Source organism: Monomorium pharaonis, chromosome 3 (assembly GCF_013373865.1).
Source record: "Monomorium pharaonis isolate MP-MQ-018 chromosome 3, ASM1337386v2, whole genome shotgun sequence".
Lineage (NCBI taxonomy): Eukaryota > Metazoa > Arthropoda > Insecta > Hymenoptera > Formicidae > Monomorium > Monomorium pharaonis.
Window position 1 is genome coordinate 15153477 of NC_050469.1, and position 18565 is coordinate 15172041.

The 18565-nt window shown below is 37.8% G+C and overlaps 3 protein-coding genes across 8 annotated transcripts; 1 reads left to right on the forward strand and 2 right to left on the reverse strand.

The window, feature by feature from the left end:
* Window positions 1-335: 335 nt before the first annotated feature.
* LOC105830450 lies at window positions 336-12464 on the reverse strand. 3 transcript variants are annotated; one of them, XM_012669771.3, is made up of 7 exons: window positions 11679-11803; window positions 6320-10672; window positions 5872-5905; window positions 4950-5212; window positions 4607-4762; window positions 4189-4502; window positions 336-4063 (listed from the first exon to the last, which is right to left on the reverse strand). In XM_012669771.3, exons 2-7 carry the CDS (start codon window positions 10646-10648, stop codon window positions 2377-2379), a joined length of 6783 nt encoding a protein of 2260 aa, XP_012525225.1. In that variant the 5' UTR covers window positions 10649-10672; window positions 11679-11803; the 3' UTR covers window positions 336-2376. The 3 variants fall into 3 exon arrangements, with proteins under 3 accessions (XP_012525225.1, XP_012525224.1, XP_036139773.1); XM_012669770.3 differs by having other exon boundaries at window positions 5830-5905; XM_036283880.1 differs by lacking the exon at window positions 11679-11803 and adding an exon at window positions 12327-12464 and having other exon boundaries at window positions 2377-4063; window positions 5830-5905.
* Window positions 10704-15571, forward strand: LOC105832376 (probable 39S ribosomal protein L49, mitochondrial). 4 transcript variants are annotated; one of them, XM_036283881.1, is made up of 4 exons: window positions 12544-12906; window positions 13531-13717; window positions 13837-14061; window positions 15243-15571. In XM_036283881.1, the coding sequence occupies exons 1-4, from the start codon at window positions 12781-12783 to the stop codon at window positions 15266-15268; spliced, it is 564 nt and encodes a 187-aa protein (XP_036139774.1). In that variant the 5' UTR covers window positions 12544-12780; the 3' UTR covers window positions 15269-15571. The 4 variants fall into 4 exon arrangements, with proteins under 4 accessions (XP_036139775.1, XP_036139774.1, XP_012528717.1 ...); XM_036283882.1 differs by lacking the exons at window positions 12544-12906; window positions 15243-15571 and adding an exon at window positions 10704-11279 and having other exon boundaries at window positions 13837-14182; XM_012673263.3 differs by lacking the exon at window positions 15243-15571 and having other exon boundaries at window positions 13837-14182.
* LOC105832388 (elongation factor 1-gamma) lies at window positions 14437-18107 on the reverse strand. Its single transcript, XM_012673280.3, has 8 exons — window positions 17948-18107; window positions 17671-17820; window positions 17037-17100; window positions 16816-16958; window positions 16083-16385; window positions 15659-15988; window positions 15386-15538; window positions 14437-15300 (listed from the first exon to the last, which is right to left on the reverse strand). Exons 1-8 carry the CDS (start codon window positions 17957-17959, stop codon window positions 15145-15147), a joined length of 1311 nt encoding a protein of 436 aa, XP_012528734.1. The 5' UTR covers window positions 17960-18107; the 3' UTR covers window positions 14437-15144.
* Window positions 18108-18565: the final 458 nt, after the last annotated feature.

Consider the following 18565-nt stretch of genomic DNA (forward strand, 5'->3'; position numbering starts at 1 on the left):
TACAAATATGTTTGATTAAACAAGAGATGCACAATAAAAATGCCGTGAGAGAACATATACAACATATAAACAATTTTTTTTCTATGATCCAAGCGCAAGTAAAAATGTGTCAAATTTAGCAATCAAATCAGACTTTAATATTTCTCTTTAAATAAACAAATATGCAAATAACGTATTAAAAACCAAACAATTGTGACAATAATGATTAAAATAATTTGCATCAGTAGTGATAATATTTCTTATAATACAAAAATACAGTGACTATTATATATAGCGATATATAATGATACTATTTGACATGTTATTATCGATGATGTCGAATTTAAAGGTAATCATTTTTTTTCATAATGTATTAAATAGAAGATTTCCTACTAAACAATTTGATATAAATAGTGCAAAGAGAATCTCGCATAGGAACGTGGACTAATGTGAAATGAGGTGAGATGGAATGGAGTGAAGTGGAACGGAGTAGCAATAAACATATTAAATATCAAATGTCGAATGATAGATGTACGCAACAAGAGAAACGCATGAAGAAAAAATCCTCGCACTCTCACACACAATATCTCGATCGTCGATTTTTACCGTCCGATCGTCCGGAGTTTTACAAACGAGTTGGACGCTTCAACTCTTTTATAATTGTTTTTCATTAGATCAATTAAAAACTAGAATAATGTACTATCGGTCTATATGTACAATGCGTATTAATAAACGTAATAAATAAGCTCAATTAGAATGTTAAATCTATACTCACTTTGCATGTATTCACTCCCTTAACACTTTAAATTAAGCATTTCCTCCAAATTAACTGTTATTTAATTACTTATGATCTTGTCATTACGACTTTAAAGATCGAGCAGGCCAATATAATATATATTTGTTCGAATCATTCTCATGTGAATGCGCAAAAAGATTTTTACGTAGATAAAATATAGTGACTTGCAGCATGCAAGTACCGCTGATACACATAACTATGTCCAATTCTCTCTTTAGACACGGTAAGAGGAACGAACTACCGACAAAGCACTCATTCAACCAGACAAAATTCGGTATATTTTTCCGTGCACTCTCCCTCCCCCCTCTCCCTATTATCCTTTTTTTTTCAAAAAATATAGATATGCTCGACATATTTAATCGAAAAAACATCAGGTAGAAATAAGTTTAGTAAAATGATCTTTTTTATATAATTTAAATTAAAATCATCGTGTGTAATAAATCATAAAGGAGCCTACTTATGTTTGTCTAATACACACATTTTCTATTACGCACTTTTAATTAGCTACATACAAAAAAAAGACTACGTTTAAATTAAAATCGATGCAATGCTGTTCAAGTGATGAATTCCTTCTAAGTGTGTGTATTATATCCGATAAACCGATGGTACAGCCGGTAATAAGAAAGTAATCCCTCGTGAAAAAAAATCGAGTAGATACAAAATTTTCTGATTGTGGAAAAAATCTTCAATTAATCTAGAAGAATTTTTTATACGAAAATACACGCATCTATTTGATTATATTTGAAGATAGTTACAAGCTGCAGCACTCAACAAGAGGCTTCTGCTTGGGGAATCATCTTCTCAGTTATGGTCCCCTACACCTTTTATAATACAGAACTATTCTAAAAATAAGTAAATTTTAAGATTGCAAATTTTATTCCACTCGCATATTGACAGTTTATTGTAAGCTTCAGTCACTATCGAACTTTCTTCACGACAGATCACCCTATCCTCTGCAGATTGTACCAATCTTTAAGAGACTCGCGATGCACGTACTTACGTGTACCGCATCAAGAGCCCGAATCTCATATGCATAATACGTAATTAATGGTCGTAAAGTAACGATTTCACTCCTGTCATTTTAGGCACTTTCCATGGAAACAGCATTGTTTAACACATTTTTCGTTAATGCATTTTATAGCGAAACTTTGGTTGTTAATATATGTATAATATCGTTAGAATCCAAGTATCTTAATTTCATCGAATTACCCTACTCCTATTCTAATCTATCTACAAGTTTGTGATCACGATCGATGCAACAAGTATATATAAATTGCTATAGTCTGTCTTGTCTTAATCGTAACGTAAAATCAATGTGTTTTTTGAGCGTTCAGGCTCGGTAAGTGCATTTATTGCGATGCGCTCATATAAGGCAAAAATTGCTCTCTGAGCATTAATCATAATCATTTCGCTTTACTTTGGCGGCAATTTTGAGATTTGATCGATACTAACGTGTAAAAAAGCACATGCGAATACAATTTTGTACAATCGATCTTTCATTCTTACCGCACTCTGTATTTCTTCCTTTAAGAGAAAAAGGAAGAAAGAAAGAAGACTGTGTCCGCAATGTCTACTTACATCTTTCATTCTCATTCTCATTTTCACTTTTCGGTGGATCTCGTGACGGTTTGCGGTATTACCGTCAAAGATTTCGGAATTTTCGGCAAAATCGGAATGGGATTGCTCGTTGACGACGTTGGCTTGGTTGTCACCTGGATTGACTTAGGTAGATTGAGGTTCTGAAGAATATTTTGGCCGGTTGCCGAACTGTTTTCATTTGCGCAAGTAGTGGAACGCGTCATGTCGCATATTAATGGCTCAAAGTCACCGCGGCTTTGACGACTCAACATCTCTTGTTGCATTCGCAAGTGTCTCTGAAACTGCTGATTGTGGCCAGAAACGGCAATTTGCATCTTTTGATACTGAGATCTAAAGTTACCACTAGTTGATGACCCGTTTGTACCGGCGATAGGCCTATCGTTAAGTTTCTGACGTTTTAACGTTTGCATTCGTTTCATGTCTGACTCGCTCAATTGAAACACCTTACCGCCGCTGTTGTAAATGGAGGATAAATTCTGGCTGTCTCTCCGTTTAATGCTGCTGCTACTGTTCGTTGTCGCGGTACTTCCACTGCTATTGTTACCACCGCTGCTAACAGACGGCAAATTTAATCGTTGCAAATTTGAAGATTTTTTTATGATCGACACTCCCGAATTGAGTTTGAGCATCCGCGATGGATTCAGTTTGGTCGAATGCAATGATGACGTTGTATTGCTACCACTGCCGCTGCTACCGCCACCGCCACTGCCGCCGCCGCTAGTCGATGATCTGGACATTAAACTTGTACCAGGCACGGACAATCTGTCTTTCTCCAGCATGTAGCCGCCACTCAAACGACGAGAATTACTGTACTCCGTCGCGATCGGTTCCATTATAGGTTCGTCCATCTTCTCTGGACCCTCATAAGATATCAATCTATTCTGCACCGATGTAGAATAGTTAATTGCATTTCGCGAAGCATTTGGCGCCAATATCAGATCGCCAGCTCTATAATACTTCTCCAAGAGGATTAAATGTCGCAGAAAGGAGCTTTGATTGCCGTATGGTCGCTGCAATTGCTGCCAGAGATGTTTGGTCTCGCGATCGTACTGAATCATTGTCGCGCATTTCTCCCATCCTTGTGGCGTGACTTCGCGTACATTTTGGAACTCGATGTTTACGTGAAGATTCATTTCCTCCTCGCCTGGGAAGAGCGTGCGTACGCTTATAGAGGGATTTGCTCCGAGTCTCTGCACCACAGGCGTTATGTCGTTATTGTTATTGTTGTTATTGCTGTTGTTATTGAGCCTAGACTTCTTTGGCAATCGCGTTAAGGTAACCTCATCCATTCCGAGTGTCATCCCATTCGCCATTACACCATCGCATAGAGAAGAGATTGACGTGCTCGGCATATACGCATGCATATCCAGCATCTTGCGCTTTTTTAAGTTCTGCACGGTGTTCTCAAGATATTGAATGTCCATACTGACATTCTCGTCATTACCTAACTTAGAGACGCGACTCTCGTTGACCATCTCGGAACTACATTCAATTGTACTCTCATTCTTATTTGGTTCCGGCGTCGACTTGTCGGATGTACCGCTCGTCGTGCGTTCCGGAGACTTAGAACTTCCACTTTTGGTCTGCAAATTCTTGATGCTCTTCTTGTTCTTTTTGGTCTGATTCACCTGCTGTGATGAATCGTCATCCTCGTCTTCAACTACGTCGATTCCGAGATTATGTAGAATCCTGCAATGATATTGTTTTATCCTTCCTTCGTTAATTCGAGAGATCAAGTTTCTTTAATTTTTATACTTTTATACTATATCTAATTAGAGATTTACTATATCTAATGACAAAGTTTGTATACTCACCGCTTTCGATAACTCTTGCAGAAACTCCTGTGATTCATATTCATATTTTCGATCTCCTTGTACTTAAGTTGCAATTGCGCAAAATAGCGGCATAGCTTGCACACAAATGTGCCGACCGCTAGTAAGACAGGGATTCCTTGTTGATTGAGCAAGTGATTCAATTCATTGATCTCTGCGTTAGTCAGCTGGTGAGTATGTTGTCGAACGAGTCGGCGCTTGCAGAGCGCGCACGTCAAAAAGCGTCCGATCTTCTCGTAATGATTAACGCAGAATGACATCGTGGTGTGTTGACTCGAATCCCAGTCTATGTCGACCTACAATAATAATATTTCTCATTTCTCTCGTTTACAAACAACATGTCATTCGTTACCGCACAAGCATCGCCAGATACGCAAGCAATTGAGTTACAAATATTAACCTGATTCTGAAGACCAGTTCTTATCTTTAACAACCAACGGCGTTTAACGTGATGCCGCGCGGGATCTCGACATTCGCGAGCTGAACATTTTGACATCATTAATTGTCTATGTTGTTTCTGTGGCTTCTGTTGCATGTTTGCTGGACTAGTGTTGGCCTATGAAAACAAGATTTGAGATAAGTATTCAATCAAACGTTTTCAATCTAATCATTTATCTCAACATATATTCATTACATATCTAGTTAATTTATAAGTAATGCAAAGTGTAAATAAATAAAAGTAAATAATAATCCGTAAATTGTAGACATCATCATTATCATCATCATCATTAAGAACAACGAACCTTTCTATCAACATGACGATAGCACGCGTCGCACAGACATGAATCTTTTGTGAGATGTCTCTCTATGTTCAAAATCTTTTTGCGTCTCTCATCAGATTTTATTTGAGCTAAATGCATTGGCGTGTCTAAAGAACCAAATTTTCCAAAGCAATAGCAACATACATCAGCACATACGCGCCCAGGGTGTATAGAAAACGATGATGATTTCTCTGGAATAACAAGCGACTGACGATCCTTAGGCGTAGCTTCCTCATTATCATCATCTACGATAATAAAAGTAACGTTTTGTCGAATGTTGCTTTTCGACATGAAACTTTTTATCTGATTTGGATAATGTGAATATATCAGTGAAAACGCAAAAATTAGAAAGTAACTTTTAATTTGAAAAGCAAAATGCATAGAAAATGGGCAAGCATTGTTAAAAAAAAATATCAGGCTAAAATATAAGTGTTGTTTTTGGAACTAGTGGTTTGTAAAACCAGTGTTGCATGATATTCCATATTCACACATTGTAGAGAGATAAATTATATATAATCACTTCTCAGTTATACTATTGAAATACCATATGTAAATATAATGAAGATTTTGTGCATTTTACTGCATTTGATATTACTTTTTTTTTTAATTGTCATCAAGTCCATACACAGTAAGTAAGTTTAAAGATGATGACAGAAAACAAATGAGAACATTAACGATTTTAATTATCGATTACATTCTATTAAATATCTGAAATGGAAATGCAAGCAATCACTCGCTACGCTGCACTAGTCTAAAGCTGATTATCAATTTAGAATAAAAGAGTGTGAGATTTTCGGAAAAAGGAAAACAAAGGAAAAATAAGTAAGACGATCAATTTAGTTATTCCCGCAACCAGGATTACCGAAAGAATGTCTGTGGTTAGTAGTGAACTTTCGGTTCGCACCAGAGCTGCTATCTCCCAAACCACTGGTTCCAAACTGAAAAAAAGAAACAAAATATAATTAAATTGGATTTAAAAAATTTAATATACAAGTGTATAAAATTCACTCATTAGTTTACTACTCAGTGTGATTGTATATTTCTCGTAATATCTCCTCAACTCTTCTTTTAAATTTTTGTTTTTCATGTAAGTGCATGAAAATCAAGAATAAATCTCTACAAAGTGATACAGAGATCGCGTACTAGAGAGATGATTTTTCACTAGATTTTCACTAAATAATTAAATACGACTGCGATTTCATAATTAAAATGAAAACTAAACGAGGAAACAAAAATATGGCTAAAGGAAAGGAAAAAACGAAGATAAATGGAAATGTGTAAGAAAAAAAAATTGTATGGTAAGCAAATGAGCTATCTTTTTTGTAACCGAGCGAGAATTCCGAGTATCTTACCTCCTTTTGAATGGTGTAGAATTCGAGAGAATCACCCTCTCCGTCCCCACGGCCTTGCTGCTTGAGAACCATTTTTAATGGAGACCGCGATCCTCTCTTCTCCCTATCCTTGTCCTTCTCCTTTTGTGATACTCTGATAATCGTCTTTAAAGTACCTGTGGACGATGACTGTTCTTTTTTGGTCTTTTGCTGATTTTGTCTCTTCGCAGCCTCCTCCAAAGACTCAAGTCCCAATATTCGCAAAATCGATTCCTTCTTCTCCTTGTCTTCAGGTGTTTCCAGAATCTTAAATGTGCCGCTGTTGAATGATTCGCCAGACGTGGAAGTCTCGTCGGAATCCTTCTGAGTGAGCTCTGGCGTCTTTGGAGTCTTACGTTCAATCTCTAACATATCTATATTGTTAGCTTCCTGTTGCGACACATGATTCTCGGATAGATTTCGCGAAAGTTGTCGTTCTTCGCTCTTGCCGGCTTTTGCGCCGATTGTTATATCGTTTTCTGATTTGCTGCGCAAATTAGGATCTTTTTTGTCCAATCCACTTTGCCCATCCTGCTCGAAGAAACCACGAAAACTGTCTGTGCGCACGGAACTGGCACTGCTGTATTTACTCAAGAATGATCTGTCGTTTTCGTTAATTTTGGCAACCTCGTTATCCAGCAAAGTCTCTTCTTTGTTTTGCTGATCGGACTTTTCATTTCGCCGATCTCGCTTGACACGCTTGGTCTTGGAGCCGCTTAAGAATTGCGGTGACTCTTCTTTGCGTTTTTTCATCTCTCTAGCGCGACGATTACGAGCTTGAGGCTCCAGTTCCATGCCGATGTCCAATTCGTTACTATTTAACGAGTCAATTCCATCTTCCGTCTTCTGAAAATCGCTGCTTTCGGTAGCAGTACTATTAACTGGATCTTGTACTATCTCATCAACACTCTTCTGTAGGTCGGAAATATGCGTTTTTTGAATCGTCTCAGTTTCCCCCATCTTAATTTTTATGTTGTCGGTGTGTTCTCGGTTGCGCGATGCGATCTGCCTACTTTCAATTTTCTTCTGCTTGTCACGAGTTCGCAATACTCTTCTGTTCTCCTCGTTAAGAAGTTTTCGCTCATCGGGACTTTTGCCGTCCGAAGATTTATCGCTTTGATCTGTCGTTAGAATAGCTTCGTTGTGCTCTGAATTTGTTTTTCCTTGATTTTCCTCCGAATTATTCTCGTCTGTGTTTGATAAAATGTCAGATGTGTTTAATTCTTTACTGCTGCTGTGATCGAGCTCCTTGGTTTCATCGTTCAATCGGTCAAAGGTGCAATGTACAGACGGAGACTTTACAGAGCTATGTTCATTTGAATCACAGTTTATGGTAGTTGATACATGTGATAAGTTACTGTTAATTTTTGGATGTTTTGCGTTTTGCGTTGGCTTACAAGATGCATCATTCTCTCGTGACATTTCAGTTGTGTCAGTCAATTCAGACTTTCTGCCTGCACAATTTTTGCTTGGTGTCTCGTATGTATCAATAGCAGCCAACTCTAACGACATAGAGGTATCATTACAACAAGCAGATGCTTCCTGATTATTTACGCTCTGAATCTCCTGCTCCTTATTCAACATATTTGTATCAAAAATCATACTTTTGCTTCGTATTGTGTCATCTATAGTATTTGATACTGATTTGACAGACTGATCTTCCGTTTGGTAGACTAATTTTTCTACTTCGCGAGATATACTTTCCAATGTTTCCAACTCCTCTGAGTTATCCACGTTTAGAGAGATTTCAGTTTCCGACTCTTCTGTACCTTTCGCCTGTATATGTTCCTCAATAAATCTGTCCTTTGCTTGCTCAGAAGACATCGGTGCGAATAGTAATAGAGATTTATCATCAGAAATCTGTTCCTCCAAAATTGCTTCCTCGCCTGTAGATTTTTGTATGTCCGCCACACCTTCCATGTTATCCGACCTCGAAATCTCCATTTTATTTGTCTTATTTGATTTCCTGGTTTCGTTATTGCTAACGCTGTCCAAACTTTTATCACCAATTCTTAACGATTTCCTTGTAATTTTCTTATTTTCGTCTAGTGTTTTTGACTCGTTACCTCTGACATTGACACTGACTAAGGTATCGCTGGTTGTACTACAACCAACATTATTTTCTGACTGATCCACCTCCTTGTATGATTGTTGTACAGCATTAGTATTATTATTATTATTATTTTTATTTATATTACATGTAGATTCGCAAGTGCTATGCACATCATTAACTCTGTCGTTATCGGAGGCCTTTTCTTGGACGTTCTGCGAATGTGTTTCTGCTTCTCCAATATCAAATTTGACTAGCTTCTCCTCGATCTCTTTGGCAGTATCAGCCACTTTTGGTACTGAATTTTCTGAATTATCTGATGTAATTTCGTTTTTCGTAACAGTAGACTTATCCTCATCGGTATTGTCTTCTAATCCCATTTTCTGAGACTCTGTACTAAGTGGTGCAACAATTTCTTCGATCTTGGGTATGTCAAAGTTTTTACTTAATCCAAGACTTTTCTCCGGGCCAAAAATCTTGTTTTCGATGGATTTTACAATACTTAATTTAATGTTCTCAATCATTTCATCTAAGTGCAATTTTGAATTGCCGTCCGATTTATCTGTGTAAAAAATGGTTTTCTTCATGTCTATGTTTAAACTACTTCTGCGACTTTTATATCTGTCTGGCAACTTGGCTAAAACGTTGTCTTTCTTCACTTGTTCGAAATTACCGAGTTTCTTGGAATCTTCCTGTACCTCCGCACACCTGGGCATTAATCGTGTGTCTTCAGTTTTAACATCATCATCTCTAGTTGCTTCGCATTCTACAGTTTTAGTTTTAGTTTTCGAACGCAGGGTCGGTCCGGTCTCACCTGCCCTGTCTGCGCGATCGCTGTTATTATTGTTCTCGATTGTTTCCGATCCAGTCTCAACGTCTTCATCAAAATTCAACGTTTCATTCTTCGAACAAATCTCTTCCTTACTCGTTGCTACAATATTTTGGGATTCGTTACAATCAGGATCTGAAAAGCAAGCGTCCATATTTATATTACAATCCGAGATATGTTCCGTTAAATTATCTAAGTTGACGGTTTCATCCAAATTGAATCTGTGTCGCTTTTTAGAATCGTTGGTCAGATCCGCGGAATTTCCCAATTGATTTTCCGACAATTGACGCTGCTTTCCATTTCGTAAACTTCTTTGAGGCGTTTGATCATTTGAGCTGACTTTCGGTCTCTTTCTTAGCTGAATGGGATTCTGTAATCCTTGATCCACAGTCTCCAGAGACTCTCCGTCCGATGTAATTTTGACATCGTCGGTATCAGACTCTTTTTTTATCGTTGTCTCGGCATCGTAAGTGATATTTTCGTCCACCAACATTTTCTTACTCCTCGTTACCTTTCCTTCAGTCTTGTCTGTAACACTTTGTTGGCCTTCAACTTCGCAGTCGCTCAACATTGAAGATGCGATGACTTCGTCTATAGTAAGATCAATTGAATTCTTGTTATCTGAAACAGTCCTTGGAAACTTGTCAACATTCATCGCGTTTCTCGCACTACTACCGCTATCTACTTCTCTGCTGGTACTTTTTCGATTTTTTCCACTTTTGTTATCAGCCTCAGTAACTTTTACGAGACTGGTACTGCTCTTCTTCAAGTTTGCTGTCAGCTTTGACGCTTTGGCACTCTTGGACAAAGAGTCACAAGTTTCCGTTGCCGTTTTTCCTTTTTTGCCAAGTTTTGGGCTGACTTTAGTGCTAGACTTTTCAGCACTGGTCTCTTCTTTATTTTGAACGTCAAATTTGGTCTTTTTGGTCCTGAGATTACTCTTGGCACTTTTACTTGGTGTTTCAGTTCCTTTGTCTTCGTCCTCTCTGTTATTTGCCTGATTTTCAGAGAAAGATTTTGGAGCGACGTCGACTGTCTTAACCACAGTCGATTCCTCCGATTGCCTAACTCTCTTTGCTCCCTTGGCACTCTTCTTAATGTCAGGAGCTATCCTGTGTATATCCTTGCTGGTCACTTTCTTGGTAACCTTGGATTTGACAAAATTTGCCTTGGCTGCTCTAAGATTCTGTTTGCGTTTTAGATTTTTAAGGGCATTCCTACGTGGCAAGCTTGCCTCTAGTTTAACAGAAAGTTGACTACCTGTCGCTACAGTATCAAAAATCTCTTGCGCAAGTTGCTGCTGCTGCTGCTTTATATTTGGCAATGACTTGCCCTTCTTATTCTTCACCTCATTAGATGGCAAGACAGAATCATTACTCGCCTTCTGTTTTGATTTGGAAGGCGCTAAGGGTTTCTTTTCCCTGGATGCCATCTCACTTCCACCCACATTGGGCTCCTGTAATGTTATTTACATGTCATTTTTTCAATAACTCTTCGTCGGAACTCATCGTTGTGAAACAAAATTTTAACAAAAATATTACAACAGTTGCAACCGCTCAGAACAAATGTCATTACTACAATTATTACGCAGAAACGTAGAAACAAACTCGTTAAAAAAGTCTTGGAGCAAAGATAAAAGACTCGACAGCGCGGAGCACAGTAGTAATTACGGGACAAAAAAAAACTCCAAATAAATATCGACGAAAAGATGGACTAGCGTGCAAAAGTAAAATGGCGAATCAAAATGCACGTTTTGCAACGGCAAGTAGTCGTAGCGTCCGCTCGCTTGCTCGCTCGCGCGAACGGACGGACGGACGGACGGACGGACGGACGGACGGGGGGGGGGGGAGTAAGCGAGCTCACACGCGCGATACGGCGTGCAATGCACGATTTAGCAAGACATCGCGGACATTGCGAGCGTCTTTGGTCGCGCGGAAGGGCGAGAGGGAGTGAAGAGAGTTGGCGCACGCATGATTGCTGTAAGTTTGCCGCATGTCGACGAACCGACCAACAACCAAAGGCCGTGGAAGACGGCGACGGCGGGGTTGATAGATGCGGCCCTGGTGAGCAGAAAAATTACGTGACAAACTTTACGTTAACACACGAATGGCTCGCACGAAGCGCCTCGCTGCGCCTCGCTCGCTACTCACACTGCGCGCTCGGCACTTGGCTGCTGCGGCTGAAATATTTCGCGCGATATCTCGGCCCGCGTCAGGCCGTTCGTGACAATTTCGTGTTTGCGAGAAAGCGAGCATCACACATTAACTATCAAGCTGAGAAATCGTCTCGAGATACTCCGAGAAAGCGAGAAAATCGTCACGACAAAATTGTCGGGAAAAAATCGCCACGAATAAACAAAAGGTCGGAGCTCAGCTCGGACTTTGGAGATGGTGGCGCGAGGCGACGAGCCGGTAGTGGCGGTCGATCGCGGGCTCTCTCGCGACCCCGTTGGCGGTACTCACCTCGGGGACCGAAAATCCTGCCGTAGATCGTGATGATGGCGAGAATACGCGGACGACAATCCCCCGTCGAAAGGATAGTCCCGTTGCAGGGTGTCTATGCGCCGCCGTCCCACTGCATCCCACTGTCTCCCGGCTACCGCCACCTGACGGCAGTGAGGCGCGACTTTTCTCAGGAGCATAGTCCGTTCGCGATAACAAGGCGCTGCCGTAGCGCGCCGCGCGACACGCACTACGCACCCTCGCGTGCGCGCGCGCGAAATCCCGCCCTCGTAACACCCGCGCGCACTGTGCAGCTAAACCGACTGCGGCGCTCTAGAGGTGACTGGGTAGCGGCCGCCGTCGAGTCTTATGCGTGTGCTACTCTGCCGAGAAATTCAAAAAGGCCCCCTTCTCGCCCTCTCTCTGCGCGCCGACGAATGCCAATGCCGATGCCGACGACAATGACGGCTACTATTTTATATATATATATATATATATATATATATATATATATATATATATATATGTGTGTGTGTGTGTGTGTGTGTGTGTGTGTGTGTGTGTGTGTGTGTGTGTGTGTGTGTGTGTGTGTGTGTGTGTGTGTGTGTGTGTGTGTGTGTGTGTGTACACACCACCATACATTCGCTCTACTCGGCTACACGTTCGTACCTCGTTTCACCTTACCACACTTGCCACACTTTATCCATTGCCGTCGCCCTTGTTTCCCCCTACCCCCTTTCTCCCGCTACCTCTCCGGAGCCTCTGGACCGCTACGGTACGTGCGCGCTAACTGATTTGCAATTAGCGTAGCTCATACACCGCCACACCACGTTTTATCTATCGGCCCCTTCCTCGTTCTCGTCTGTGGTCTGTTTCTGTGTGTCGTTATTGTCGTTGTCGTCGTCGTCGTCGCCGTTGTCGACGACGACAGCAGCGGAGCCCACGGAAACCCGATACCCGGGCGAGAAAAACGAATGTCACGATAGTAACGCGAGTTGGCACGCGGTGGCGAAGAGAGGGAGAGAGAGAGAGAAAGAGAGAGAGAGAGGGGGGGGGGGGTCGTCGCGACGTCGTACTCATACTCAACAGTCGTACGGTGCGCCACATCAATGGTGAATTGGTGATGGCTGCTGCCAACTCTTGTTTACCAGTCTCCAAAATGGCTGCCCTTTCGATTTTCGTACGTAGTAACCTCGCGGCGCTCTCAAATCCCGTAGCTCAACTATCGCGAAATCGTTCCGCGCCTCAGGTACGTATCAGATTTTTCCATTTTGTAGCGAGTTGCGCTCTTGCTTTTGACTAATTTTTGGACCGAAGACCCTCTCGCATGTATCTGTGTCCTCGAGTCTTGACAATTCTTACGTGATATGTTGGGCGATCGTAATTAACTTGAGCCAAACGAGAACGTTCGTCAACGATCAAAGTACGATCGAGTGCGCGCGAGTCATGATGAAAGGTTTGGTTCGAATTAGGCATTTCGTAGCCGTGGAGTTAAATTTATTTATTATTTACTCGACCAACTCGCAAATGTAAGCGGTAAACGAATCTTTTCAATCTCGATAAAAAATCGTCATAAATTCTTACTTATCTGTTATTGTCTAAGGTTATGGAGTTTTCGAATAGTGTGTAATGAAAAATCCAACATTACCATTGCAATTATACAAGTCAAATGCAAATATATGAATCTTAAAATAATTACAGCTATGCATACTTTCTCATTACCATTTGCTCTTTTTTTTTTTAATGTATACAACAACTGTAGTTTTTGCACATATAAAAATATAAGTTTGTAACATTTTTTATTTGTATGACAAAGTTGATTGTTAAAAGAATTGTAATGTAAAGCTTTTTATTAATTATTTTCAAATTTTAGATTCAACAGAGATGGGGTAGCTACAGATCATCTTTAAAATATACTATACCTGAAGATTATACAGATTATGAGATTACAAAGGATCCAAACGAATGGAAATATGTAGAATGTGCACTCGGATACAAAGTTATACCTAAACCAATGATTGAAGATACCAAACACCCATCTGGCTATAAACCAGCAACTGGTAAACATGATAATTATTAAATGTATTTCATCCATATGTTTTCATCTTTTATACTAAATATATGCATACTCAAGTTTTATCTCGCAGTAACATTTCCTTTTTTTTATTTTCCAAAACAGCTGTGCCTACAGACTATCCTTATTTTGTAGAACGTACAAAAAATTACATGCAGCCTGTATATTTAAATAGAAATCCTAGAGGAACCAAAAAGATTACAAAAATTAGTAAAATTCAAGGAGATATATGGGCGTTAGAACGTGACATGAAACAATATATAGAAGAACAAACAGGAAAGAAAATTGCTAGTCAAATACACGAATTTGCAGGTGTAATTAAATTTAAAGGTGACTGTGTTAATCGTGTTAAAGAATGGATGGGCACAAAAGGTTTCTAAAAATTAAGAATATTTTATACATAAGATTTACATCATAAATATATCAATAAACACTGAATCTTTGTCACAAATATGTGTACTAATATTTTTTGCAAAATTATCTTAGCATCTCGTAAAATTTACAATTAATAGATTTGTTTTTTATTCCTGCACGTTGCATTGGTGTAATAAGTTAGAATAAGACAGATGTTTTTTCTCATTCTAACTTATTGCACTAGTGCAGCATTGCAAGAATAAAAAACAAACCTCTTGTTTTAATTAAAAATTACTCGTTTTTTGTTTGACAATACATAAACAATTTTATCTTTTAAAAAGATGGAAGGTGTTTCAGACCTTTAATAATGTCCAATTTATTTGTGAAAATACACGTTTATATCAATATTAAAGAAAGTATTCATACATTTTTTTTAAATATTCGGCATATATTAAGCACATACATGTGTAACAATTCTTAATTAACTCAGGATATATTCTATGCATAGACGATAATAAAAATATATTCCTCATGCAAATCAAGCAGTTAATTACAATAAGTAACATTTCTTTGTAATATCGTTACATGTTTCACGAACTTAACACGTAGCATAAAATATCGATTTCTTTCTCTACTCATCAATAACTTTTCCTATTGAAAATTTACTTTTGAATTTATAACCTGAATTACAGTTTATATGAATTGATATTGAAGATGTAAAAAATATTTGAAAAATTACGCGCGCATGCACGCGTGTATACACAATGTATACGCATGATAGAATCTTTGTTTTGAAAACTGAAGATTTACATTATAAATCAATGAAGCAGTGTAGATGTCTATAAGATGTATAACGAAGAGTTCATTTCACATCGATTAAAGATCGAGAAAGAAATGTGTATTTAGGCGAGAGATCTTAGGTGCTGATTTTGTTCTCCTCTTAAACATAGGGTTTTTAAAGGGCATATGTAAATTTTTCAAGATATTTTATCATTTCTTTAGATTTATTTCATTTGAATAGGGTTTATTTTTATTTTATCTTGTTATTTGATGCAAAGTTTATTTGAAAACTTTTCCTTGATTGAATTTGCGTCCTTCTTTGTCTACACCAGTCCAACTAAAATATTGCTTGACCAATTCCTTTGTTTCTTCCTTAGATGGATCGAGTTTTGTCCAACTGTAAGATTCATAATCCACTTGCCAATCTGGACTTAGCTGGAGAAAAAAAAATGTATTTATGTTTTTATCCATAATAATTCTTAATATACATTTATTCAAATTGTGGTCATGTAAAACGTACGGTAAAAACAAGATCTTGTCCTCGCCAAACCCATATGCCACTAATCGTATTGTTGTTATCTTCCCCGAATATACAGGCACTAGCAAATGCACCTTTTCTCATCGAATCTAATCGTTGGTACATACCACTGATTAAATTACAGGACATAAAAACCTAAATGCAGAAATAAGATATATGTTAAAGGGATTAAGTATTGCTTATGTTTTTTTTTAAATATATTACTTATCTTTTTCATTCATTCATTCATTCACTCTTAAATAAGTATTCATATACCTTAGTTAGTTCGTTATTGTACTTGTATTCACTGAGCCAAATACTATAATTTTCGGCGTCGAATTTTTGCCAGAAATAAGGAATCGATTTAGATTCATCCTCATTGGAGTAAAATCGTTTGAAATCATCAAGATCGAAGGAGCTTTTAGGCATCGAAGCGAAGGGATTTTTTTTCTTTGGCTCAGCAGCTAAAGCTTCCTCTGTTGCGTCAGGTTCATCATCTACTACTGGGGTCTTTTCCACTGCAACTTTGGCTTCTTTCTTCGACTCCTTGAGTTCTTTTGGCTCCTTAGCTTCTTTCTTAGATTCTTTCTTTTCTTTTTTTGAACTCTACGTGAGATAATTTATAATATATTATATCTTTTTCCTTGCACAATACATGTTTATTATATACAATTATATACATGTTTATCAATATATTAACCTTTCCCTGAATTTCTGCATATTTCTTAGAATCATACTCTATAGTCTTATCCGCCAGTTTAAAGGCACCGATTACAGCAATTGATTCAGGTTGATAGATGACTGTTTGGAACCATCGATTTACATTCTGGTAAGGCTTACGCAGCTCTGGTTCAAGAATATATTGATACAAGTGAAGCAATGTCATAGCTACACAGATATCTGCCAGAGTCAATCGTTCTCCTACTAAGTAAGTCCGTGTAAGCAAATGAGTGTTTAAAACAGTGAGTGCTTTAGTTATGTCCTCCTTAGCATTTTCCACAGTCTAAAAATCACATCAATTAACTAATGCTATATTAGCATTGTATATTATACTTGGTACATAAACGCACATAATTAGTATAATCATACAAAGATAAATGTATATGTAGTATATTATATAAAAACACATATGCATTAATCATGCATATAAACATCAAACGCATACAAGTTTAATTTACCTCTCTGAGTTACAAAAATGACTGTAACGTGCCAATTTTGCCTTTGAGGGAGGATACATATGACCATTTACTACGTTCCCTTTGGCACTCATAGCACTTGTAAGCATTATTTGTCCTTGTTTAATATTTGATTAACAACAAGGATGAAATGATACTCATTGCGCTGTGAGCGCTAAAGGAGACACAGCCTATAAATGTATTTGGAAAATCAAATAAACAATATAACACTAATATAGAAAAAATGTATAATTGTACCTGTTTATTATATGGCATTAATCCCAGTAAAGGAAATACCCAAGCACAGCTGGCAGGTAGAATTTCAGAATCAGCAAAACCTAACCATTGAATAATCAATGCTTGTTCAATATCAGTTTTTCCTCTCAGTTGTTCATTAGCCACTATAAATATAGCATACATACATGTTTAAATAAACAGATAACAGGAGAAAATAAATTTTGTTTTGAGAAAATTCTTACCATAATAAGCAATTGCATTACTTTCTGTAATATATTTCCCATCGTATGTTTCAAAAGCAGGAACCTTAAAAATTTAATATTATATTAAATATTTTCCATTATTACAATATTATAATTTATACAATTAGACCAAGAACTAAGAAAAATGCTTGTATTCTATATTACTCGATCCTATAAATACTTTTATAAAATTGTCTTTCTCTTTTTTCTTTCTGCTTTTCTATTTTTTCTTATTCATTTCCAAAAAAATAAAAAATGTGATTGCATAAATTTACTTGATAAATTATACAAATTTGTTACATTGTTGAATAAAAGAATTCCTATAGAAAGAAACAAATTTGCACAAATTTTCATTCCAACAATACCATATGATCGTTACATTTTTATACATAATATTTAAAATACAAAAATTATTTGAAATTTTAGAAAAATAATTTGTAACATGATAAAAAAACATCTGAATATTTTACATTAGTTTATTGTAAATCAAAAATATCATTTTCAAAGTATTTTATAGCCTTTTTCGTCATGTAACAAGAGGAAAAGCATGTAAATTATACTACATATAAAATAAGGAAAGATTTTGAGTGGTAGTCTCGAGGCAAAGTAACCGTTTGGAAATAATTAAACTTACCTTTCCTAATGGAAATTTCTTTAAAAATGTTGTGCTCTTGTTAGTCTCGCCAAAGACAAAATCATCCGCAATTTTGATCTGGATACCAGAGAATTGAGCCGCAATCAAGACCTTGTAGGCTCGGAAATTTTCCGGGTACGTGTAAAGGATCTAAAAGAAATTGACAGGATGGTGAATAAGGACTTGTGTGGGCTTCGCTTTCCGACAGTCTAACGCCGGCATTGACGCGCCACGGCGTGGATGTTAATCGGTGAAAAACCGCGTGAAAGCTACTTACTCCGGACGCCATTGTATCAAGTCACGAGAAGAGGAAGTATAAGGCCGGTAAAAATCACCCTACTTAATCGCCCAAACGGGCATCGCGTAAAGTGCGTCGCGAGTGGTTACGCCCTCACACGCTCAAGTTGGCCACCTTTCAGATTGAATGGCTGCGTTCAGCGGAAAATGTAGCGAGAGGGATCGAGTGACCACTGTCAAGTTAGCAGACGAATTGAACGTTTTTGAATAATTCTTTTTTATATCATTTAGGAATAATTTGGAGAAGTTTAGGAAAAGCATTTAAACATTTGGGTAATAGTAGTTTTTTTGTTATTATCAAATTTTATTAAGCGTCAAGTTAGCAGACATTAATTGTATTTTATATGTTTTATAAATGGAATCGATTAAAAATTATTTAGAAAAAACATTTTCATTATTATTTTTATTTGAGAAAACATTTTCTAATTTAATAGATTTATAAATATGCGGACATGAACAAACCTAAGCGCATGCTCTGCCTAGCACAAGCCATGCAAAAAATGCGCGAATTTCAAACGTCTATATACGTATTTTCATACACGAGCATCTCGTTTTGCGTGGAAAGTCGCAAACCCATGTGGAGCAGAGAATGCTTTGC

Excerpts from the sequence above, each read along its gene's own strand:
- LOC105832388 (XM_012673280.3), bottom strand. Across the intron at positions 17,101-17,670 it reads AGAAATTTCCATTAGGAAAG|GTTCCTGCTTTTGAAACATA; the intron begins GTAAGTTTAATT and ends TAAATTTTTAAG. Across the intron at positions 15,539-15,658 it reads ACAATAACGAACTAACTAAG|GTTTTTATGTCCTGTAATTT; the intron begins GTATATGAATAC and ends TTCTGCATTTAG.
- LOC105832376 (XM_012673263.3), top strand. The coding sequence starts at position 12,781 with ATGGCTGCTGCCAACTCTTGTTTACCAGTCTCCAAAATGGCTGCCCTT. Across the intron at positions 12,907-13,530 it reads GAAATCGTTCCGCGCCTCAG|ATTCAACAGAGATGGGGTAG; the intron begins GTACGTATCAGA and ends TTCAAATTTTAG. Across the intron at positions 13,718-13,836 it reads TGGCTATAAACCAGCAACTG|CTGTGCCTACAGACTATCCT; the intron begins GTAAACATGATA and ends TTTCCAAAACAG.
- LOC105830450 (XM_012669770.3), bottom strand. The coding sequence starts at position 10,648 with ATGGCATCCAGGGAAAAGAAACCCTTAGCGCCTTCCAAATCAAAACAG. Across the intron at positions 5,906-6,319 it reads TCTACACCATTCAAAAGGAG|TTTGGAACCAGTGGTTTGGG; the intron begins GTAAGATACTCG and ends TCTTTTTTTCAG. Across the intron at positions 4,763-4,949 it reads ATCGTCATGTTGATAGAAAG|GCCAACACTAGTCCAGCAAA; the intron begins GTTCGTTGTTCT and ends TTGTTTTCATAG.